The 23,916-nt window shown below is 46.6% G+C and overlaps 2 protein-coding genes and 1 long non-coding RNA gene across 3 annotated transcripts in view; 2 read left to right on the forward strand and 1 right to left on the reverse strand.

Annotated features, from left to right (window-relative positions):
* The window catches only part of OGFOD3 (2-oxoglutarate and iron dependent oxygenase domain containing 3), a 49,131-nt gene extending 45,276 nt beyond the window's left edge, over window positions 1-3,855 (forward strand). The window contains exon 9 of the mRNA XM_077188247.1: window positions 3,722-3,855. Within this exon, the coding sequence (XP_077044362.1) occupies window positions 3,722-3,744 (23 nt within the window). The 3' untranslated portion in view covers window positions 3,745-3,855. The remainder of the gene's footprint in view (window positions 1-3,721) is intronic.
* Window positions 3,856-11,880: 8,025 nt separating this feature from the next.
* LOC129128180 (urotensin-2 receptor-like) lies at window positions 11,881-14,096 on the reverse strand. The gene has a single exon (XM_054645316.2). It carries the CDS (start codon window positions 14,008-14,010, stop codon window positions 12,907-12,909), a length of 1,104 nt encoding a protein of 367 aa, XP_054501291.1. The 5' UTR covers window positions 14,011-14,096; the 3' UTR covers window positions 11,881-12,906.
* A 6,832-nt stretch (window positions 14,097-20,928) lies between these two features.
* Window positions 20,929-23,655, forward strand: LOC143695504 (uncharacterized). The gene is made up of 3 exons (XR_013184753.1): window positions 20,929-21,166; window positions 22,665-22,835; window positions 23,121-23,655. It is a non-coding gene; the product is annotated as an uncharacterized LOC143695504 (long non-coding RNA).
* The last annotated feature ends 261 nt before the right edge of the window (window positions 23,656-23,916 follow it).

The raw sequence follows: 23,916 nt of genomic DNA on the forward strand, positions 1-23,916 counted from the left end.
TTTGTGTCTGTTGCACCTTTTCTGGAACTGGACAGAATTTAGACCTGTAAATAAGAAACAATCCAAGAACTGAATTAATAAATATACAGAAGTGTACAGAAAGTTTCCATTTGGGACAAAAAAAAAAAAGTTTGAAAATTTTGTGGGTTTTGAGCTGTAAGAAAAAACAGAAAAAAATTTATTTATTAATCTTTTAGTGGGGCCGTAGGGAATCTGCACCTGCTGCCAGCAACTCGAGACCTCTTGACTTTGTTATTTTAATGCCTTTAGCACCTCCGGATGGGTGTGAGTCAGTGAATTCCAGTGCTGCAAAAATTATCACCTTCCATGCAAGTTAAACACGTTTTGACTCTGTTGCTAATTTTTCTATTTAAGGGTTTGGAGCAGACTGCTAAAACTTGTCCTCTTCCTAATCATTCTTCTTAAATGAAATACTTCAGCCATAAAGCATGCACAAAAGGGCAGTAATCAAAAACCTTTCCATAGCTGAGTTGTACAGGAAGATATTTCTGAGATGTTCAGGTCTAAATTAATGATTCTGTCCTCTGGTCAGGCCAGGTTTGTGACTTGCAGGACCTGGGCAAGGCAGAAATGAAGATGTTGGATGGCCCAGCTGCCCTGGAGTGGGAGGTGTAACAATTCTGTAATTGTGGTGCACTGATAAAGGTTTCTGAGTTAAATTTACAAACACCACAGGGTCATTAGGAACTGCCACGGCCTCTTGTTAGACAGAACAAAAAAACCCAGAAATCTTTGGGCCTTAAAGCCTTGTTTATAATGAATGAAACTGAGGGAATGAGTCAGTGGATCAATTAGCTTGAAAAGCAGATATCAGGGTTAGTGAGCCCTGGCTTTATTCCCCTCTGGCTGGGGATGGATGTGGGAGAAGGTTCAGTCACTCCTGCTCCAGACATCCACAGCTTCCTCCCAGGAGCTGCTGAGGGCTCGTTTGTCCTGCAGAGGAGACACAGGATATTCCAAATCTTTTAAATTAATAAGATTTCAGTTCACTAAGAGCAGCACCTGCTTGCTGAGTGCATTCTGAGCAGTCCAGCTGCACCAGGCTGTATCACTCAGATACAGACATGGATTTTCCACTGGTGTCCATGGCCCTGGAAGGGGAGGACAGCACATCTGAGCCAGCTTTAGTCATGGAGCATGCCAGGGGTTCATGTTTGCATCAGTGTGACAAGTAAAATCTGTCTCTAAATTAACAGCCTTGAAACTGAAAAATTATTATTTTGTTGGGAAGAACACAGGTGTGGAAAGAATGCTTGGCTTAATGAGCTTATCTAAGCCCAGTCTCCTTCATAAGTGTGAGCCTGACTGCAAATACTGGAGCTCTTTTTAGAGATAATAGCCAAAAATGCTTCCTAACCACAGGAGGATTTACCATTCCTAAACAGCTAAAAAGCTGAAACGAATCAGAAATATGAAAACTCCATAAAAACGAACATTTTGCAACATGGGTGTGTTGGAGCTGGGAGCTCCCTCTGGGCTGGAGCCAGCCCTTGGCAAGAATTTGTGCAACAGCCCCAGGTGCCACAAACCCTCTGGATTTCTACAAAATAACTTTCAGATTGTTATAATATTGAGGTTTTTCTGGGCTTTCTGCCCCCTGAGAGCAGGGGAAGGCTCCTGCCAGGGAGGTGCCACCCCTGCAGCCGCCCCGTGTCCCCTGGGAGCTCCTCCTGGAGACAGCTTCTCTAAACACTGGGGCTGCTGTTTATCCTCAGGGCCTGGGCTCCATCAATTTGTCCAGTTTATGTTGGGGAGAGACAATGAAACTGCTGCTTGCAGGGATTCTGACTGCACCCACCCCAGACAAGGAGACCCCGGTGTCCCCCAGCCCCAGGTGGGTGCTGGGGACCACCCCAGGGGGACATTTGGGCTTTGCTGGGGCTGGAGGGTTTGCTCTGGCTCTCAGCAGCTGGGATGGATGGGGAGGACACCTCTGGACGCTGCAAGGAGGTGGTGGTGGAAGGAAGGTCCCCGTGGGGGGGTTGGGAGGGGATTTTTGGGCTCCTTGTGGGACTTGGTGCAGGTGAGGGGAAGGGTGGGAGCTCCTGCTGCTGAGGAGGGGCTGGGAAGGAGCAGATGCTAAATCTGGGTGACACTGAGTGCTGCATGGCAAGGAGTGACATCCCAAAGGACAGGGATTGAAATCACAGGGATGCACAGCATGGGGAAAGAGAAAAGGAGCTGCTGTTCCAGCGACTGCAGCAGAGGGTGGGATCCCTTCACAAGCAGAGTCTGAAATGGCTGTTTAGGGACATTTCACCCCATACTGAGGGTTGAGATCAGCCTGCAGCCCTTCTCCAGCCATCCTCTGCTGCCAGGACTCTGGAGCTGCTGCCTTGCTGTAGTAAAGAAAGGAGGCTGGAGGGAAAGCAGTGCCCTGGAGTGCCATGGGTAAAGAAGGGAGGCTGGAGGGAAAGCAGTGCCCTGGAGTGCCATGGGTAAAGAAAGGAGGCTGGAGGGAAAGCAGTGCCCTGGAGTGCCATGGGTAAAGAAAGGAGGCTGGAGGGAAAGCAGTGCCCCGGAGTGCCATGGGGAGGTGCTTTGGGACACTTAGCAGGGAGAAAGGATCCTGACAGCATTGCTGCCACTCTCTTGCCAGCACAGCAGCTCCAAAATCCAGCAGAAAGCCCAGGGGGAACAGAGGCAGTGTGTGGAGATGGCCAGTGGGAAGTCCCTTGGCAGCTGCTTTACTGAGGTGCTGTTTTGTGGTGGTGTTTGTGGGTTTTCAGCACGAGGGAAGGGATGAGAATCTTGACTCCATGTTTTAGAAGGCTGATTTATTATTTTATGATGTATATTATCTTAAAAGAAAATTATATACTAAAACTATACTAAAAGAACAGAAGAAAGGATTTCATCAGAAGGCTTGAAAGGAATGGAATGCAATGATAATAAAATTTTGTGACTGACCAGAGAGTCCAAGCCAGCTGGGCTGTGATTTGCCATTAATTAAAAACAACCACATGAGCCCAATCCCAGATGCACCTGTTGCATTCCACAGCAGCAGATAACCATTGGTTACATTTCATTTCTGAGGCCTCTCAATTTCTCAGGAGAAAAATCCTAGCAAAGTATTTTTCAGAAAATATGTCTGTGACACTGTTTGTTTTGCTAAAGCAGCTGCTTCTGCCTTATTAATTTAGAAGACATTACTGCCTGAAAAGATTAATTCTAGCTCGTACTTTACCTTGATTCTTTTTCCTTTGGGGCAATGAGAGAATATCCCATAACACTTCTCTACCTGAAATCACAGGATCTCTTGGAGATCTGCCTTAAGCCTTGTCCTCTTGAAAAAAAAAAAAAAAAGGGATATTTAAAATAATGTAGAGCCCACCAGGAGCTTCATCTTCTCAGCAGCCCAGACTCAGAATGAGCGAGTTCTGTTATTTTAGAGCACTTTGACAAAATATTCACTTGAGGAGCCAGTGGAGTACTCCAGGAGTTATCATCACATAATTTGTCCTGCTTGTGTGAGAGCTACAACTCTGGACAGGTTTGGATTCCATTTCATTTCATTCACCAGTTTTGTAACCATGGGTAACAGCAGAACTGACTTGGCTCTGCACTGCTGCAAGGAGGCTGTCAAGGTTGTCAGGTTTTAAAACCAACCTGCTTTGATGACTCTTGTGTTCTGCAGCATTTACCTTACAGAGTTTGCCCTGAAAAACCTGTTTAAAAACGACTTTCCTTTTTTTTGCAGCATTTGAACTGAAAGCAAGGTAGAAGAAGTTCAAGGATGCCTTTGCAAAAGACTGGTGTGTTGCCAGAGATACAAGATCTGGCTTGTTCTAATGTGTTCTCTCTTGCAGAAAAATAAATTTACTTTGTTCTGAAGTGTGTTGGGAAGGCTGAGGTTCAGAACAAACTCTTCCTTCCTTCCTAAAGGATTGGAGGAGCCACAACCTCTTGGAGGTTTTGAGCATTTGTCACTTTGGAAGTGCAAAGGAGATGAATCTGCCTGTGGTCAGTGAGGTGATGCAGCACTGCCTTCCTCAGGCTCCTCTCAGCCTGCAGCCATTTCTCTGTGCTCTCATCAATGAGGAATTCAGGGTCACACACCAAGGATTTCACCTCTCTGTTTTGCAGGGAGTGTGGCTGTCCAAGCCCTTCTCCCCACACCTGAAACAGTGAACACAAGAACTGGAACTGGGGGATACAAACACCTTCCCCATACCATGAGGTTACAGATTTAAAGATTTTTCTTTAAATTTTTTTTCTTTATAAAAGTTTTATTGGACTAAACCCAAAACTTGTTGTGTTTTTTTTTATTTCTTTTTTTCTGCATAACAGAGATAGATACCAAATACCCCTGAGCACACAATGCTCAGGAGGGAAAATATTTTCCTATATGGATGGAGGTAAAAGCCCAAGTGATGCTCCAGCCCTGTTCCCATCCCTCCACTGTGGTCCCTCCCCACTTAAATGAGATCTGCAAGGAGTTTTAACGCTGGGCACCACAGGATGTGGAGCTTCACTTTCTCATCTGGCCTAAAAGAAGCTGCTGCAAGGATTGAAGCAATGCTTTGAATTTTGAGGGACATCTTCCATGAGAAACTCTCCTTTGTATTAAAAAAGCCCAACAGATGAAAGCAGCCAAACAGAGTTAGTTGGTTGTTATTTCCTCTGCTTCTGTTGTTGGGAATTAATTGTGCTGTGCCTCAGGCAGGCAGAGGTTCCTCGACAGATTTCATCATTCTAAAAGGATGCCAACAGCAAAATGACAGGGAGGTTCTGCTGTGTTTAGCAGCCAGTAATGAGTGTTGGGATAATTCTGTCTGTGCAGCCTCCTCTGCATGGGTAACGTGTCCTTACCTCCACTGATCCCAGCCCACAATGTGGGCATGAGGATCCCAGCAGGAAAAGGAGAGATTTTGCTTCCCTGCCCATCTCCTCCTGTTGTCTCTCCCCAGGGAAGGGCTTTAAGGAGGGTGCTGGGGTGTGGCATTCACATTCCCTGAACATGATCCCTTCACCCAAGGTTTTTCTCCTGGGACGCTGAAAGGCAGCGAGAGAGGCCTCAGAAAAAAGGGAAACAATTCTTATCTCATTTGCTTCTCCTGTGTTGTGCTCATGTGGAATGTGTTTGGAGATTGTTTACCCACAGGTGATTGTTCCATTGGACTCTGCTGGGAGTTGTTTTCACTCTTTGGCCAATCGGGGCCAAGCTGTGCCAAGATTCTGGGAAGAGTCACGAGTTTTCACTATTATATTTTAGTATATCTTATACTAAAAAGATACACTCTCTACTTATAAAAGTATCTTTTCTGTATTCTTTAGTATAGGATAGTATATATAGTGTTTACTTGGAATGTGTTTGGAGATTGTTTACCCACAGGTGATTGTTTCATTGGATTCTGCTGGGAGTTGTTTTCACTCTTTGGCCAATCAGTGCCAAGCTGTGTCAAGACTCTGGAAAGAGTCACAAGTTTTCATTATTATCTTTTTAGCATTCTGTAAGTATCCTTTCTGTACTCTTTAGTACAGTATAGAATTATTTAATATAATATAGTATCATAAAGTAATAAATTAGCTGGATAAGATGGAGTCAGATGCATCATTCCGTCCTTCATTGGTGGCCCTGCATTTATGATCCTGGTGCACTGAAATGCACCATTATGATATTGGTGCACTGAAGTGCTGATGTTTGTATCAGGAGGCTCATTCCAGCCAGGGCAGGGCTGAAGGAGCACCTTCAGTGCCCACTGCCACAAATCAAAGGCAGAGAGGTTCTGGTCCACACACATTTCTTCTGTCTGACCATGAATAACTACCCTGAACCCCAAGTTACTCCTACAAGGAGATCTTTTCCCCTCCACACACAGCACCTCTCATCCAGCCACCACAAAACCTGTCACACACAACAATGACACCTTAAAATGTGACCTTAAAATTTCCACAGACACTGGAAAGAGCATTGCTATTTTCTAGGCAATGACCAGCAGCACAAGTGACCCCCCTGAGGTCATTTCCCAGCAGGATCCAGGGCTCTGAGCTGCCCTGTTGCAGTGAATCCCCGTGCTCAGCTCCAGCACTGTGGAGTGCTCCAACACCAAACCCTGGGAAATCCCTCCTGGTTTTCATTCCCTGTCTTGTTCTAAGCCTGCCTGAGCTATCAGCACCACCAGAGCTTTTGGGGAAGAAGCCTCTGAGCCCCCAGCAGCAGCTGAGGTGAAGGAAGGTAAATAAATGTATTTGGCTGCAGGGTATGGGGCAGGCAGGGGCTGCAGACTCCTCAAATGTTCCTGCTACCACCCCTTAACCTGGCCACTGCCAGGGGTAGGAAGCTGCTTTCAAAATGTGGAGCTCCAGCTGATTTTACAATAAAGCCATTTCTGTAAAACATTGCCTTCTATGGTGTTAAATGAAAGAAAAACCCATTTGTTACAAAGAAAAAGGAGAAATTTGATTTAAACATGTGGGATGACTGGGATTTTGAGCAGTGCAGTGCTGGGGGATGCTGCCAGCCAGGGAGAGGCTGTGGCAGCCTGGCACAGGAACTGCTGCTGCTGCCTCTTGGGGTTCAAGTGTCCCCTCTGCAGGTGTCAGGGGTGCTGTTCTGTCTCCCCTTTTACATTAGAGTTAATTTACCTGCCCCATTCTTGCAGATTTTGGAAAGATAGGCTCAGTGTACCCAAGAATAATTACTCTGTAGTGCCTTTCCCTCAGAGGCTTCTTGCAAGAGGCAGCCTTGTGCTTCTCAAATGTCAGGCTGATATTTAAAAGAATAACAGAGGTAGAAGGCTGTGAGTTTGATGGACATCCCTGGCTTGCAGGAGCACACAGTGAAGTGTCTCTGACAGGCTGTGTGTTTGGACACACCACGTTTAGCTTCAGGAATCTCCCTTGCTTTGTTTGGATGGAATCATGTTTGGTTCTAGTTAAGAATTCAGGAGCTGAATTCAAGATCCCAACAGGAATGCACAAGGAAGGGCTAACAGCACCTCAGAGAGAGATTGGCCAAAACAAGCTGGAGCAAACTTGGCAGATTTTACTCCTGCAGCATTAGCATGGCTTTGGTTTTAGAGCTGCTCCCGCTGCCAAGCATGGCTGATACTGCTGGTAGCTTGATTGTTATTTACTTATTTACTACTCATTTACTATTTATTTACTACTTTCCTTCCAGATATCTCGATGGAGGGGGTCTGGGTGGGATCTTCCACAGTATTGAAGTTCAGCCTTTTTTAATAAATGTTTAATGCCTGCTTTTTAACTCTTTACCCCATCTCTGACAGTAGAAGCATTTCTAGTGCTCACCAAAATGTTTCATTGAAGACTTTTACAGGATTCATTTCTCCCTTTCCTCTTTTAATTCTCCCTTTCTTGGGTGGGTGACCAAAGTAAAATGGTGCAGCAGTTTTGCTTTGGTAAATTCCATTGGGAGCATTTTCTTTGGGCTCCAGTTGTGACCACAGATCACAAAGCTCAGTTTTGACCATTCACATTTGTTAAACTGAAATTAGTTTCCCCCAAAAGTGATATATACCAAACCAGCAACTCAGTGTGGGCAGAAAGCTGCATTCCTGAGCATAAATATTAATGATTAAAATATATATATATTTGATATAATTTTGATAGGCATCCCATTTAAGATTTTAGTATACCTATATTTAGTATAATATTAATATATTGTTTCCCAGTTATCATTAATATATCAATATTTTAATAATAATATATAAATTTTATTATTATATTAATAGTAGTACATTCTATTAATATTATGTTACATTATAATATTATATTATATAGTTGTGACTTATATTATATTATATTATATTATATTATATTATATATTATACAATATATATTATATAATATATAATATATAACATATATATTATATTATATTATATTATATTATATTATATTATATTATATTATATTATGTTATATTATATTATATTATATTGTTGTAATTATACTTTTTGTATTTATATATTATATATATTGTAATTATAGTAATTATATTATATTATATAGACCTATATAATATTATATTATATAGTTGTGACCTATAACTAATATTATATTAGTTATAGTTGTGACCACAGATCACAAAGCTATATTAACAGTAGTACATTCTATTAATATTATGTTTCATTATAATATTATATTAGTATTATTTTTATAATATTAATATACTAATTTTTTGGGGGAGTCTGACAGAAGCTTGTTGCATCCCACAGGTTTGGCTGGGAGGAGTTCCTCCCTCTGCCTTCACAAAGCTCAGCCTGAGCCATCCAACCCCTCCCAACACTTTGCCATCCTTTCTCCTGCTGTGCTTTAGACACATTCCCAAACAAGGGCAAAAAACTTGTATAATGCTAATAACAATAACTTTACAAGCTACTTACACCCTGCAAAGCTGGGGCTACTGTTTTGAAGACAAAGCAATTTATTTCTCATAAATCACAGTCATTAACTCAGCATCTCTCCATTCCCCAGAAAAACCAGAAAATAACAGCAAACCCCAATATTAAGAGGCAGAAAACCCCCAGTTTTGGAGTGAGTCACCAGCCCTGGGTGTTTCTGTGGGTGCTGGCTGGGAGGATGCTGTGCAAAATGACAGGAATGAAATTACTCTGGGTTTGGCACAGGAAGAAAAATGGGAAATTTAACCCCTGGAAGGAGGTTTTTCTCTGCTCTCCCCCTCCAGATGCTGAAGAAATGTTCTTCTTTAAAGGGATAAAATGCTCTTTATGTTGTAATGTTGTGCTGTGATTTGGGGCAACCTTTCTGTTTTAAAGCCTAGAAATAAAAAGCAAATTTTCTTCTTGAGACCTCGGGATGGGAACTTGCTGCTGCCACCAGAGGGACTCTGAAATGAGACAGAAGAGCTGAGTGTCCTCAAAGCAGACAGAGGTCTGGCAAAACATCCTGAACTTTTTGGGGCTGCTCTGAGGATTTCTCTAAGTTTTCTGCACTCAGGGCTTGAGGGGTGGGCTCTGCTATGAGCTTTATGTGCTTTCTTCTCTCAGATTACATAGAGATTATAATATATAAAATATATATAATATATATTATTCTATTCTATTCTATATATAATATATATGTAATAGTAAATTATATTATATTATATTATATTATATTATATTATATTATATTATATTATATTATATTATGCTATGCTACATTATGTTATATTATATATTATTATATATCATTATATATCATTATATATTATATTACTATATTTTATTATATTTTATTATATATTATTATAATATATAATTATATCACTATAATTATTATATTATACCATAATATATTATATGGTATAATATAATAATAATTATATACATTATATAATAATATAATACATTATTATATATTATTATAATACATAATTATATAATTATAATTATTATATTATACCATATTATATCATATCATATATCACATCATATTATACTATATATAATAACATAATATATATTATATTATTGTAATATAATATTATATTACATTACATTAGTTTATAATAGATTATAATAAATTATGGACTCTGTCATCCCCCCCCATTCCCCACAGTTAATCCCCCTGTGTCCCCTTGCAGCTCAAGGTGCAAAATGCTCATCAAGTCCCCTCTCTTTTGGTGGCTCCCCTGATGCTCAGTCACACACCAAGCACCAAACCTGACTGTTTAAACAGGAATGAAAATGTTAATGATTTGCTGGAACTCATGAGAGAATTATAATGTGGGGCTTTTGAGCTTTTATTGCAAATTTGTGTTTTGAAAGTGAAGAGAAAGATGATTTTTAAAAAAAGTGACTGAAGGTAAAGGCTGCAAAAAATTCCATAAGGTTCAGATGGATTCTGCTGTGTCTGGTGAAAACAACCATCCTCATCTGGGCCATAAAGGAGTGGTCTTTGTCTTTTCATGTAAAAGTGGAAAAATTGCCATTGCTGCAGCATCTCCCACCTGAGAAGGAGATCCACCACAAAGGAAGGAGAGAGCACTCAGGATGAAACTGCTTTTCTTTCCCACTCTGGGTTGAGTTTTTTGTTATAAACCCCTAAATCCTAAGAGGCATTGGAACAAAAATCTCTAATGATTAAATTATTTTCCTTCTTGTAAAGCATGTATGGAGTTTTGCAGTGACAGCCTCTGGCCCAACAAGAAAAAGGCTTCTGCCTTTCCTAAAATTCCCATTTCCCACGTTTCTGAAGAAGGAACTGTGTTACTGAGCCTGCTGCAACATTTCATTGATAATAAAACACCCAAAGCATTAAGAACCACAGGATTACCATGATTTAGGTGTGACCCCAGGGCACACAGAACCTGATTTCCTGGAATGCAAAATAGCCAAAATAAAATAGTTTTCAAGGAACTCTCCAGATGCTGTTTTTCAGTTACAGCCCCACTGATTTCCCTGCTGTTACTCAGCCCTGGCCTGAGATGCTTCAACTTTACCTGAAGTGATACCAAACACAGAATTTGCAAAGTCCCATCATCATTGAGATGACCAGACTGTGGTCATCTCAATTTTCACACACTTCTGTAACCTCTGGGGCTGGGGACATAAATAAAATATTTTTAATCTCATGGCTTTGGGAATCCCAACTCTTCCTTCTCAGTGTTGGGGGGGAGGATCACCCTCCTTGACCAGCTGGGCACACTGTTATGGAAATATCCTTTCATCTGGGTGTTCCTCCCTCACCCCTCTCTGGTTCATGCTCCCACCCTGTGGCACAGAAATCACAGCCCCTGTTGGTGACACTGCAGGTGACACTGAGCAGAGCAACAGAATCTCCTTTTCACCTTTTTTTTTTTTCTCCCAGGCAGAACTCCTTTTCAGCTCCCCTCTCTTATTAATAGCTGTGGTTTAGGCTGCTCAGCTTTTTAATTTTTTTTTCCTTTTTTAAAGTACAAAGCAAAGTCCCCACAACTCTTTTTGATTCCTGTCCTGCTCATGGGATGCAGCCATGCCTGGTTCTTCCAGGACTTCTGTCCAGACACACTTTGCACATGACATTCACACTCCAGCCTTCCCAAAATGCCCTCTGAGTTCTGTCTTATCTTTTTAATTCTTATATGGGAAAGACTTCCAGCCTCGGAAATGGGAACTAAAGGGGAAGTAACAATGAGTTTGGACTTAATAATTAAACAATCAATTAAGTTCTGAAAAGTTGTTCTGAAAATCTGCTGAATCCTGCTCTCCCTGCCAGTCTCCACCATGAATTGTGTGTTATTTCCCCTGTTTCAGAAGGAAAGACAACATTAGGACTATTTGTGATGCCCAGCTTGGGGTCTGTGCAGCACTGGAATATGACAAAGCGATCACTGGTGTTTCAAAGACAGCCCTGTGGTCAAAAGCAACATGGGCAAGGTGAGTTCCTCATTCCCCTGCTGCCCAGAAAGCATCCCAAGAGAACAGACTCCAGCACAGAAACACCTTCACCAACCTGTGAATCTTTCTGCTGGCTGAGTGCACAGAACCCAGTGTCCCTGAGCCTGTTCCCTGCTCTCCGGCCCTGTCTGTGCTGTTGGCACTTGGTGTCTCTGCTGGGGCACAACCAGACCCCAAAGTTTGGTGTGGGACACAGGAATGCAGCACTGCAGGGCTGGAGGAGGACTCTGCTCAGGCAGATGGGGGCTGGAATAAGTAATAAATAATCAAAAAGTGGAAATGACAGCTCCTCACACTGCTGCTGCTTCTGGGCATCACCAGCTGCTGAAAGGAGTTTGTGCAACTCCTACCATGCTTTGCTTATTCCCAGAGTCTGTCCCAGAACAAGAAAGAAGAATATTGACCCCAACTTACCCCCCCAGCTGCAAACTGCTATTTTCAGCATCTGCCCTGATAAAAACAACCCCCTGAGCTGGGTGAAGAGACCAGGCAAGGGGAAACCTGAGGAGGGTCCGTTTTTAATAAGCATTTATTTATAAACTGACACTTTACAATGGTTTAAGTGCTCACAGGCATCTCCAGGATCTGTGCTGAAGGTTTACTGTGAGATGCCAAGCAGGGAGAAAATGAGCAGAATACATTGAGGCAAAACATTGGTTTTGATCAAATGTCATGAAAAAATTTGTCTCTTTTATGATGAGTTTCATGGTATAGGATTCAGTCATTTTCTTAGAGCTCAGGTCTTTGAGTGATAGGATTATAAATAATTTTTTATTTCTTCCAAAGTAAATTTTCAGGTTTGTCAAGCTCGGTTGACTTTTAAGAAAAGGACCAACTTTTTCAAGAAGAAAAAATCAGTGGCAAATTCAAACCACCTTAGGTAGAAACCTTAAAAAATTACAAGGGTTTTTGTTTTTTTTTTTTGGTAATCCCGTGGTTTCTAACAGCTTACCTGGAGGTTTTTGAATGCTTGGAGTTCAAAGTGCTGCTGCAATGAATTTTAAAATAGAGACTTTAGGCTTGATAGAACAGTAGTGCATCGTAATGTAACAGGAAATAGGAAAAGGGGCTTAAAAGTCTCTTTACAAGTAACACACAGGGCAAACCCGAGGCTGGCAGCTCAGTTAAGCGATCCTGGGCCAATTTCAGATTTCTGCAGCTCTGACCCAGCTGCAGCCCCAGGGCAGCACTGAGAAACCACACGATGTGAGTGCGGAGCTGGAGACAAAACAGCCAGGCGTGAAAAGAGTTCATGGCAGAACGGAGCAGAGCATCCACCTCCTCTTCTGCACCCCAAACCCTGCAGGATTTGTCCCAAACAGCTGCTGGCTCCCGGCAGGACCCCCCAGCATCCCTCAGCCAGATGGAACTCCAGACTCATCTTGCAGCCCTCGCATTCACACGACTCCTTGCCCCTCTCTACGGAGAGAGCACCAAAACCGAGTTTTTAGAACCCTTCAGGGCTAGGGGGTCCCCAAAGCCCTACCTTGGCCGGCCGCTCTGCCGGTCTCTGCGTGTTGGCAGCGCCTCCTCTTCCTCACTTGTCCTTGAGCGTGGCCATGCCCAGCGCCTCGGAGCTGTAGTCGTACTGGTTGCTGGAGGACATGGAGCGGCCCCAGGAGCACTGCAGGTTGGAGCCCCTCTTGCGGAAGGAGGACGTGAACCTGTAGAAGTTGCGGTGCCGGTTGCGCAGGTACTCCCGGTAGTTTTTGGTGAGCAGGGTGTAGAGGAAGGGGTTGATGCAGCTGTTGCTGTAGGTCAGGCAGGTCACCAGGTAGTTAATGCACTTCTGGGTTTGGGTGGTGAGCTGCAGGGAGCTGCTGTAGAGGCGCACCAGCTGCCAGATCCAAAAGGGCAGGAAGCAGGCCCAGAAGACCAGCACGATGCTGAAAATCATGATGAGGACCTTCTGCCGGGGGGACCTCTTGCTCTTCTCCTTGTGGGGGGGGTTCCTCTGGGACTCCAGGTAGGTCCTGGCCAGGCGCGTGTAGAGGAAGCCGATGATGATGCCCGGGGCCATGATGCTGGTGCTGAAGAGCACGGTCAGGTAGGTCCTGTAGGCGTCCACGCTCCAGGTGGGCGCACACATCCTCTTCACCTTGCCCTCCGCCTTGCCCCCCTCGGTCAGCGTGACCATCAGCATCATGGGCAGCGTGAGCAGCAGCGACACCGACCACACAGCCCCCGCCGTGACCTTCCGGTAGCCCCGCGACCGCTTCAGGGTGTCCAGGGGCCGGGTGACGGCCAGGTAGCGCTCGGTGCACATGAGGGTGAGGGTGAAGATGCTGGCGTGCATGGTGAGCAGGTCCAGGCTGAGCAGGATGCGGCAGCCCAGGTCCCCGAAGTACCAGTCCTGGGCCAGGTAGGTGCAGACGATGAAGGGGATGGTGGAGAGGTAGAGCAGGTCGGCCAGGGCCAGGCTGACGATGGAGCTGTACATGGGGGCGGCGCAGCGCGCCGAGTGGCACATCACCACCAGCGTGTAGACATTGCCGGCCACCCCGGCCACGTACATCACCGACAGCACCGTCCCGAAGGCCGAGGGGATGAGCAGGGGGCCGCTCCCGGGGGCTCCCCCGCCGCCCGCCGCCGCCGCCGCCGTCCCGTTGTCCCCCGCCGCCGCCGTCCCGTTGGGCTCCATGGGCGGCGGCGGCGGCCCCGGCACCGTCGCACCGGCCCCGGAGCTCCCGGCCCCGGCGGCGGCCGCTCCGCCCCCCGCGGGAGGCAGGGCGGGACCGGGCTGCCCCCGGGGGAAAGGGGGGGAAGGGGGGGAAGAGCCGCCCCCGCCCCGCCGGGGCTGCCCCGCTCCGAGCCCGCTCCGAGCCCGCGGGGACCCCGCAGGTGCCGTCCGGGTCCGGCAGCGCTCCGGGGAAAGCGGCGAGAGCGCCGGCTGTGCTCAGCCCGGGCGGGGACCCTGCGGAGAGCGGCTCGCCGAGCTGGGAACGGGGCTCTGTCCTCCGGGAACGGGGCTCCCCGAGCTGGAAATGGGGCTCCCCGAGACGGGAGTGGGGCTGTCCCAGCAGGGAACGGGGCTCTGTCCTTCGGGAATGGGGCTGTCTCAGCCGGGAACGGGGCTCCCCGAGCTGGGAATGCGGCTCCCGGAGCCAGGAACGCGGCTCAGTTCTCCGGGAACGGGGCTCTCCGAGCTAGGAACCGGGGTTCCCCAGCTAGGAATGCGGCTCCCGGAGCCGGGAACGGGGCTCTGTCCTCCGGATACGGGGCTGTCCCAGCCGGGAACGGGACTCCCCGAGCCGGGAGTGGGGCTGTCCCAGCCGGGAACGGGGCTGTCCCGGCCGGGAATGAGGCTCCCCGAGCTGGGAACGGGGCTCCCCGAGCTGGGAACGGGGTTCCTCGAGACAGGAACGGGGCTCTCCCAGCCGGGAACGGGGCTCCTCAAGTCGGGAATGGGGCTCTGTCCTCCAGGAACGGGGCTCCCCGAGTTGGGAATGGGGCTCTGTCCTCCGGGAATGGGGCTCCGGGAGTCGGGAATGGGGCTCTGTCCCCCGGGAATGGGGCTGTCCCTGCCGGGAACGGGGCTCCTCGAGTCGGGAATGGGGCTCTGTCCTCCGGGAATGGGGCTCCGGGAGTCGGGAATGGGGCTCTGTACCCCGGGAATGGGGCTCCCCGAGTCGGGAACGGGGCTGTCCCTGCCAGGAACGGGGCTCCCCGAGCCGGGAATGGGGCTGTCCCAGCCTGGAACGGGGCTCCCCGAGTCGGGAATGGGGCTCTGTCCCCCGGGAATGGGGTTCCCCGGGCCGGGAATGGGGCTCTGTCCCCCGGGAATGGGGCTCTGTCCCAGCCGGGAATGGGGCTCTGTCCCCCGGGAATGGGGCTCTGTCCCTGCCAGGAACGGGGCTCCCCGAGCCGGGAATGGGGCTCTGTCCCCCGGGAATGGGGCTCTGTCCCCCGGGAATGGGGCTCTGTCCCCCGGGAATGGGGCTGTCCCAGTCGGGAACGGGGCTCCCCGGGCCGGGAGCGCGTCCGGAGCGCCCCGCTCATCCCGCGGAACGAGCCCCGCCGGGCAGCGTCAGCCTCCGGGAGATGCCTGGAAAGTTTTCCCGGCCACTCCGCCGGAATTCGGCGCTCCCCTGCCGCGGTGGCACCGCTGGCTGTGGGGCTCGGCGCTGCGCTTCAGCTCAGCGCGCAGAGAGGCGTCAGCGGCCGACAGGGAGAGCCAGAGGCAGCCGCGCTCCGCAGGTGCCCCGCGCAGAGCGCTCCGGATGCGCTCGGAGAGAGGCTGATGTGGAGGTGGATAGCGAGCCCGCGCTGAAAGAGCCTCCTTTCTCCCTGGAAGTAGCTCGTATTTTGAATTTTACCCTGAGAAGCACGACAATGCTTTATAAGATTTAAAATTCCAGCTTTAGTGGTGGCTGATTCTTGTGGAGAAGGGGAAGCACAGAGTGGGATGAACATGAGGTTCACAGAAACAACTTTTCCTCTTAGGCAAGAAGTCTGGGGACAGCTGCAAAATCACCTTGCATTTCCATCTTATTTTAGAGAAAGCAGAGATATGGCAGTCCATAGTCAAAGGACAATTTCCAAGGGTACCAGAATGCTGTATTCCCTCAGCTCCCATTGATTTCCAATAGGAGTTAACTGGCTTTTATGCTTCAAACATTTCTGTTTAAACCAGAGTGCTAAAATGACTGATATATGTTTATTTGCTTGTTTTAATCCTTCCTGAAAGCCCTGTTGTGCAAACTCTTGTCTAATTCACTATGAAGCGGTGAAAATCTCGTTTACTTGTAGGACCAGGATTCAGCCCTATAAAAATATTTATAGGGCTGAATCCTATAAATATCAAGACAATAAAAATACTGTCTTGAGTACTTGATTGTAATCTGCTGTGAGGTGAACACACAAATGCACAAATCCAGCCCTGCTTTCCTCCCTGGTGCTGCTCATCAGCGTTCGTGTCTCTCTGCAACGCGCTCCAAACGCTCACAGCTATATTCAATAAAGGGCTGGCTCAAACATGCTGGTGAGGGAGAAGAAACTAAATTGAATTATTTTCAGGCAGGGGGTTTCTTTATCAGCCTCAGCCGTGGCACTGAAAAGCTCAGGTCCAAGGGTTGTGGTGGAATTTGCTTTTCTCTGGAAGTTTGGACTTGCCCGGTGCCAGCGGCCTCGGCAGCCCCGCATTCCTCTGAGGCAGCTGGACACAGCAGCTGGGAATGCAGAGGATGCTTCAGCAGGGCCAAATCCTGCCTGCATGGCAGGCCAGGGGATTGACTGCCACAGACTTCCAGTGAGACCCATTTTTGGCATAAATAGATCATCTCTGAGAATTAGGTTGCCACAACTTTCACAGTCCTGTTGCCTTTTGTTTTGAAGTTGTTTTCTCTCTGTTTTTTTATCTGTCTTCATCTAGTGGCCAGGACAGAGGGAAAAGAGAGAACAGAACAGATATTTTGTTTTCTGCTGTATTACCTGATTTGTTTTGGGAGACCACACGAGATGTTAGAGGTAAGCAGAATAATGTGTTCTTCTAGAGAATTACTTCATCTGTTTAGTAAATATCTAATTTCAACTTTCCTGTTTTCCTTCCAGCACAAGAATGTTTAATTAAGCAACACCAGGCATCAGTGAGCCTGAGAGACACTTGTTTTCTTGAACATGTAGGATACACACATATATCCATGGGAACTGAGTCCTGCTAAACTCTTCAGAAATAGTTTGTAGCCTGAAGTTGTTCTGCAGCACAGCAAAAGCTGTTCTCTGAACAAAAGGCACTTCTCTCTCAGCATGCACTGAGCCTCTCCTGCACACCCACAGGCATTAACAGAGCATTTCCTACTGGGGGCAACTGGGCCTGGAGCGTGTGAGAACCGTGATCAATCAGAATTGAAAGGGGGACAATGCAGGAGTCTGGAATACTGATGTTTCCCATTTGTCTGTGTACACAAGGAACACATCTTTCAGCAGTGTGGGCGACAAGTTACCAGAAGAAGTAGTGAATTTTCCATTTCTCCAGCTGTCTAAGTAAGGACTGCAAGTGCTCCTTTTTGGAAGATGAATTCTAATCAAACAGGAATAGGGAGCTCAGTGTATAATTACTGCCAGAGTAAATCCTCAGGGACTTGCACACAAAGCCAAGTCATCAAGGATCAAATTGTCTCATGAACCTCAAGATCTGTTATTCCCTATGTGGTTTTCTTGTAATATTCTAAAAAGTCTTGGTATGAAAATGATAACACAGAAGCATAGAGTCACAGAATCAGAGAATGGTTCAGGTTGGAAGAGAACTTAAAGATCATTTCATTCCACCCCCTGCCATGGGCAGGGACACCTTCCACTATCCCAGATTGCTCCAAGTCCCATTCAAACTGGCCTTGGACACTTCCAGGGATGGGGCAGCCACAGCTGCTGTAGACAATACCTTGCATTACCTTGCACATGCACTTCAGGTGCAAAATTTCCCCTCTGGAGCCATGTATGGCTCATGCTAAGCATACCCAGCCATTTAAAATACAGCCAGTTCCATGTGGCATTTTATTCTCTGCTTTGAATAGAACTTTTTTCAGGTGCTCAGCACCTAATTTTAGAACTTCCTAACACATTTTTCTTCTTGTTAGGAAGCAGACAGTAGCAGCCTACGTGGTTTGAGGGCTGTTTGAGCAGCCATGTCCAATTTTTTTTCTTGTAAAGCCCTTGATATTCTCTGTGAATAACTGGCACTCCTTTGTTTGGCTGTGAAGGTCATGGTATGTGTGGTGGGCAGCTGAAGGCTGTTGCCTTGGCAAATTGAAAGGCAGTTCTCCTTGCTCCATTCAGCTGTGACAGGATCCTCACTAAGTGTTGTCTGGGCAAATGAGTGTTTGGAAGCAGAGACCCTGTTAGGCACCATCTTTGTACATGTTGTCCTCCTAAAATAAAATTCTGGGTGGAATTTGATTGTTGAGAGTGAATTTTGAGTTCAGGATAGGGAGCATGTGAAATGCTGCATCTGTGTCCTGGATGTGAGCTTTGGGTAGAGGTGCTATGGATGGCAGCTCCAGCCTTTGGCTGTTTGATTTCAGTTGTGCAATTCTGCCTGGCCAGGTGGGCACTGATGTTTCTTGTGATATTCTTGTGCCCAGTCAGCACATGGATGATCCTCTTCCCATCAGAAGGGCAGGAAGTGAAAAGATTTAACTGATCACTTGCCAAAGTATCAGGAAAGTATTTTGCTTTGGCCAAGTTCAGAGGGCTCCTGACAGAGGATCTGAGTGAGAAGGGCAGAGGGAGGGATGTCTCTGGAGAAAGCCAGGGCTGAGCTTTGTTAGATCCCAAGCATGTGCTGTCAGATGAGATCCATACATTCATTGCTTAATCCTAAACTTAGGGGCTCAGTTCTCATCTGGTGGTGCAGAGCCTGTCAGTGGAATGTAACATTGCAGGGGAAGGGATGACAAAGAGGAATTGAAAGCAACTGCAGCTCAGTGTCCCACGGGACAGCCAGGGCCTGATTTGGCTGTGTTGCTGACTCAATAACCTTTTCTCAGGTTACCACCCCTTGGTGTAAAATCTCTGCAGCTTGGCCATGGAGTCTCATTGGAGCAATGTTTATGCTCTGCAATATGTTCTCTGAAATGGTTTCTGAGCCACTCATCACTCAGGTGCAGGGGATTATCTGAGAGCAGGGAATGTGCACCCTGATTGCAGCAGAGTCACTCCTGAGCTGCACAGATATAAGGAAGAGCAAATTTGATCCCCAGCTTCTGCATGTGTTAACATCTGTGTTTGCATCTGCCCTAGAGCATTGAATATGCCCTTAAATTTAGATTTAAATTTACAAGTATATTTTATTTCAAAGTTAGAGCCTTCTCCCCTCGGAGATGCAAGTGTCCAAGCTCTGGGGGAGCCACTGGAGAGAACCCTCTGCAAGACCCCTAAAGAGGACTGGGTAACAGCTTTCAGTCAGCATTGTTTCAGGAATGTAGTTGAATGGGTTTTAAAAACCCTCCCAGATGAAAAGAACATAGGAGGGACTTGTACTTTAATCACAGCACTCCTGAGCAGGTGTCTGTGGCTCCTGATGCCCAGTGAGGACAGCAGAGTCCTGGCAGGGTAAGGTCTGAGGTGCCACGTGGATTTGTGGGGACCTGGCTGCTGCTGGCTGCTCCCTTTGGAGGCAGCTTTAGGAAGGCACTCCCAGGGTCACTGAGTCCAATTTTATGTCATTTCAAGCACCTGTGTGACAGCTGTGAGCCCAGAAAATCTGCTCCTCACCTCTCATGCATCCAAATCCACCTTGGGGTGCTGCAAAAAGCCTGAGACCTTCAGTACTGAAGTAACACCTGGCAGAGAACAATGGCCACAGGAAAATGTGAGGGGATCAAAGGTTTTGTCCTTGCTATTTGCAGAACCTATAGAGTGTAAATTGTGTGCTGTTACAGTGACTTTCAGCTGCTCTGGATTTTTAGGATCTTCTCCTTGTGTTAAAGCATTTGAGATCATTTTACAATGGAAAAAAATACATATTAATAACCCCAAGTCATTTCCTGCAGAAACTCAAACCACTACCATTACACTTAGATCTGAATTCTTTCTCCTCCCCTGAAAGGCAGAATTGTACACCGAAAAAAGAAAAAAAAAAATCCTCTTCCTTTACCATGTGAGTGCAAAGGAGACTGTCTTGGCTCCAGGGAGGTTTTTATTGTTACACAGCATCTGCACAGAGTGGGCACTGCAGGGATGGTGCCAAAGAGCTGGCAGAGATCAGGGCTGGGGGAGCAGCAGGTCTGGTTTGGCAACCTGAGTTACCTTTTGTCTTGCTGAAGGAGCTCTGGGAGCTCAGTGCTGTGTTGCTCTTGGTACTTGATTTGTTTTTGTTCAAGGTGGGAAGGCTTTAATTCCTATTAAATGGCCTTTTTCTACTTTTGGAAAAATTAGAGATTTTGTATCTGCAGATTTCTCCCTCAGAGAGGGTTTGGCTCTTCCCACAGGCTAAACTCCCCTTGGAGTCTGCAAATCCTACAGCACGCTCTCATCTCCAGAACTCAGCCTGTTGTTAATAAAGAGCTTCAGATGCTGGAAAATCTCTCTTTTTCCCTGACTTCTGTGATATTTCTTGGTCCACACCGAGCTATTGCCTTCAGGTGAGCCGTCTGCATTTTGTGGGAGCTGGGAGAGGCACTGCTGGGGATCTGCAGAGATGATCCAGTGGGGTGGAGAGGGAAACTCCTGCACTGTTTTGGAGGAGTGGTTAATAGAATGGATGTTGTTTCATACTGGTTTATAGGAATTAGATAAAAACTCTTGCCAGTTGTGAGAAAAGGATGGAAGCCCAAGGAATCTCCTTTTGCCAGAGAAACAATTCCTGGTCAAGCCTCATGCTTGGTGTCTGGGTCAGAGCTCACTTGAGTCAGTGTGAGCTTTTTCCTGGATTTCAGTGGACTTTGGACAAAGGCATTGATTAAAAAGCAAACAAGGAAAGAGCTGGGTCCAGCTTTGGGGATGTTTGAACTGAGGGGTGGTTCTGGCTTGGAGGCTGACAACACAACAGCCTTTTAAAGGTGGATTGTTTAAACTCCTCCAGCAGCAGCCACGCTCAGAGCATGGCAAAGCAGGGCTGAGAGCTCTCCTGGAGTGCTCTGACTCCTGGCACAGCTCCTGGGCTGAGGGTGACAGCTCTGTGTGTGCCTCACAGCCTCTGCTTAGTCACTTCTCTCCTCTTATTTACCTTTCCTTACAGGTTTCTTCCTCCTGAAGGCCTCAGAGAGGCTCTTGGTGCAGGTGTGTGTTTTGCAGAAAAGGAAACTCTGCTGCAAGCCAGCAGCACAGGGCAGGGGATCTCACTGCTACCAATTTTATCTGTAAGCTGACTCTTCTCTCCACATTCTAGAGCCTCTGGGGAAGCTGAGAAGCATTTGTTATATTTTCATTCTGATGTTTCTCTGACTTAATTATGTGAGGATGTGTGTCAGAGTCTATCAGTGTCAGATGCTGCTGCTGGAGGGGGATTTCAAGCAGTGAAACTCCAGCTGTGTGGGTACCTCTGTCAGCTTTAGTGAGAGCAGTGAACTTCTCCTGATGTTTCTGCATTGCCTTTGGTCAGACTTTGCCTCTCCAGATCTGTATTAAACTTGGTTATGAAAGCCTTGAAATGGAGAAGAGGGTTTGCTCCATGTGCTCCACTTCCAGCCCCAAAATTACCTTCAGAAGAGCTTTGTCCCAGTCTATTGTAAATGCAGGAAACCCCAGCAAGGGGAGAGGATGATAAGGAGGATTGCATCTCATCAGAAGGTTAATTTGTTACTTATTATGCAATACTTTATTATTTTATTATACCATATAAACTATATTATTATTATATTATTTAAAGTAATAATTATTATTATTGCTTTATTATACTATATTACTCTATTTATTATACTATATTAATTTATTATACTATACTAATATAGTATAGTATTTACTATACTATATTAGAATACTATACTATACTAAAGAATACAGAAAGGATACTTACAGAAGGCTAAAAAGATAATAATGAAAACTTGTGACTCTTTCCAGAGTCCCCACACAGCTTGGCCCTGATTGGCCAAAGAATGAAAACAACTCCCAGCAGAATCCAATGGAACAATCACCTGTGGGTAAACAATCTCCAAACACATTCCACACATGAGCACAACACAGGAGAAGCAAATGAGATCAGAATTGTTTCCCTTTTTTTTCTGAGGCCTCTCTCGCTGCCTTTCAGCTTCCCAGGAGGAAAACCCCGGGTGAAGGGATCATGTTCAGGGTATGTGAATGCCACACCCCAGTCCTGTTGTCACCCAGGGCTGTGCTGCTGGAGCCCCATGAGCTGCTGGCTGGGCTCTCTGGGGTTTGCTGGGTTTTCTTTGTCTGCAGAAGCCCCCAGTGCCACGGCTCTGTGTCACCAGCTGTCCTCAAGGACTCCCTCCTGCACGTCACTGTGCCACATCCTCACCATGAATGACAAACAGAAGCACTGGAGAGGAACAGTGATAAAGGAAACACAGGGATTTGTTTGTTTCTTGGAAGGGGTTTTGGGCTAATTTTTTTAGTTGTTGGCTACTTGTGGACAATCAGAAAATCAATGTTCATAAACTCAAAGCCTTAAGAACTAAACATTAGGAGCACAGCTTTTTCCCTGCAGGCTGCAGAGAGCCAGGTACATTTGCAATTCTTTGCTAATAAGCTTGGGACTAGATCAGCATATATATATGTAAAAACACAAATAGTTTTATTACTGAAGACAGCCCAGAGCTTAGTGCCCTTCAGTTTGCCTAGAAAATGGAATATTTGATCCTCCCCCACTAATTGTATGTTTTTCTTGTCTCCTGGCAGTCGGCACAAAAGCTCTGAAGTATGTGACATACGACAAAGAGAGCACCAAAATCTGCTGTGCCATATGATCAGCTCACATTGCAGTGGGCATGTTCCTGGCTCCACAGAGCTTCACAGCCATCACATTCCTCCCTGCTTCCTGCTGGGAATCTGTGCCTTTAACTGTCTGCAGTAAGTCACAAGTATTTCCTCCCAAAGCATGCAATGTTCATGCTTCATTTAAATCTAAAATACACCTGGGATTGGGGAGAGGGGGTTGGTGGTCCTGGGCACTGCTGTTGTTGAGGCAGGTCCAGGAGAGATGCTTGGTTGGTGCACCCTTCCCCAGGAGGTGGGTTTGATGTAAGGAACACCAAACTCTGAGGGTGAGTTGGGATTTGCAGAGCCCAGTGAACACTGAACACAGCTGTGCCAAAAGATGTGAATCCCCCTTGTTCCCATTTGGGTGTGTTCCAGATTGCAAGGCAAGATGTTTTCTGTTACCATCTGCAGGGCAGATCACCTTTGTCAAGTGGGCAGTTTGCCTTATCTCTCTCTTTGAGTGACCACACCCACTCCTCCCTGGGGAGGGGACACCTGCTGATAACAGCTATGGAATGTCCCTGCATGGCTGATAAGAACTACAGCATCCCATTGGGAGATGTGAGCCCAGAGGGAGGAGCCAAGCATTCCTACCTGGATATAATCTGAGATTCTGGAACACCAGCACAGCTTCTGCACTGGATTCCCCAGAGGAACAGCAGCTGCCTCTTGCCCTGGATCTTCAGAGGCAGAGACTGCACCTTTCTCCAGGATCCCTGCTCCAGCAGAGCCACCCCTGACACTGCAGGAGGGCTGAGCCACAATTCCAATGGTTCTGCTGCCAGCACCCTGACCCACAGGGTGTCAGGCTGGGTTCTGACTCTGGCAGTGTTGGTTTGGTTTACTGCATTGATTATTTTATCTTTTCATTTCCTTCCCTATTAAAAAACTGTTATTTCCTGCTCCCATATTTTTTGCCTGAGAGTCCCTTAATGTAAAATTTATAGCAATTTGGAGGGAGGGGAGGGTTTACATTTTCCATTTCAGGGGAGGCTCCTGCCTTCCTTAGCAGACACTTATTTTTCCAAACCAAGACAGGGTGAGGGGTACAGTGCCAGTGTGGGTTCTATAAAGAGCTGTGCAAGCTCCTGTCATCCTCCCATCAGCAAATCTGCTGCTGGTGAGCACTGAGTCAGTGATGACTGTCAGTGCCACTCTGACCATGGTGACA

The sequence above is a fragment of the Agelaius phoeniceus genome, chromosome 19, assembly GCF_051311805.1.
Source record: "Agelaius phoeniceus isolate bAgePho1 chromosome 19, bAgePho1.hap1, whole genome shotgun sequence".
Classification (NCBI taxonomy): Eukaryota; Metazoa; Chordata; class Aves; order Passeriformes; family Icteridae; genus Agelaius; species Agelaius phoeniceus.

Excerpts from the sequence above, each read along its gene's own strand:
- LOC129128180 (XM_054645316.2), bottom strand. The coding sequence starts at position 14,010 with ATGGAGCCCAACGGGACGGCGGCGGCGGGGGACAACGGGACGGCGGCG.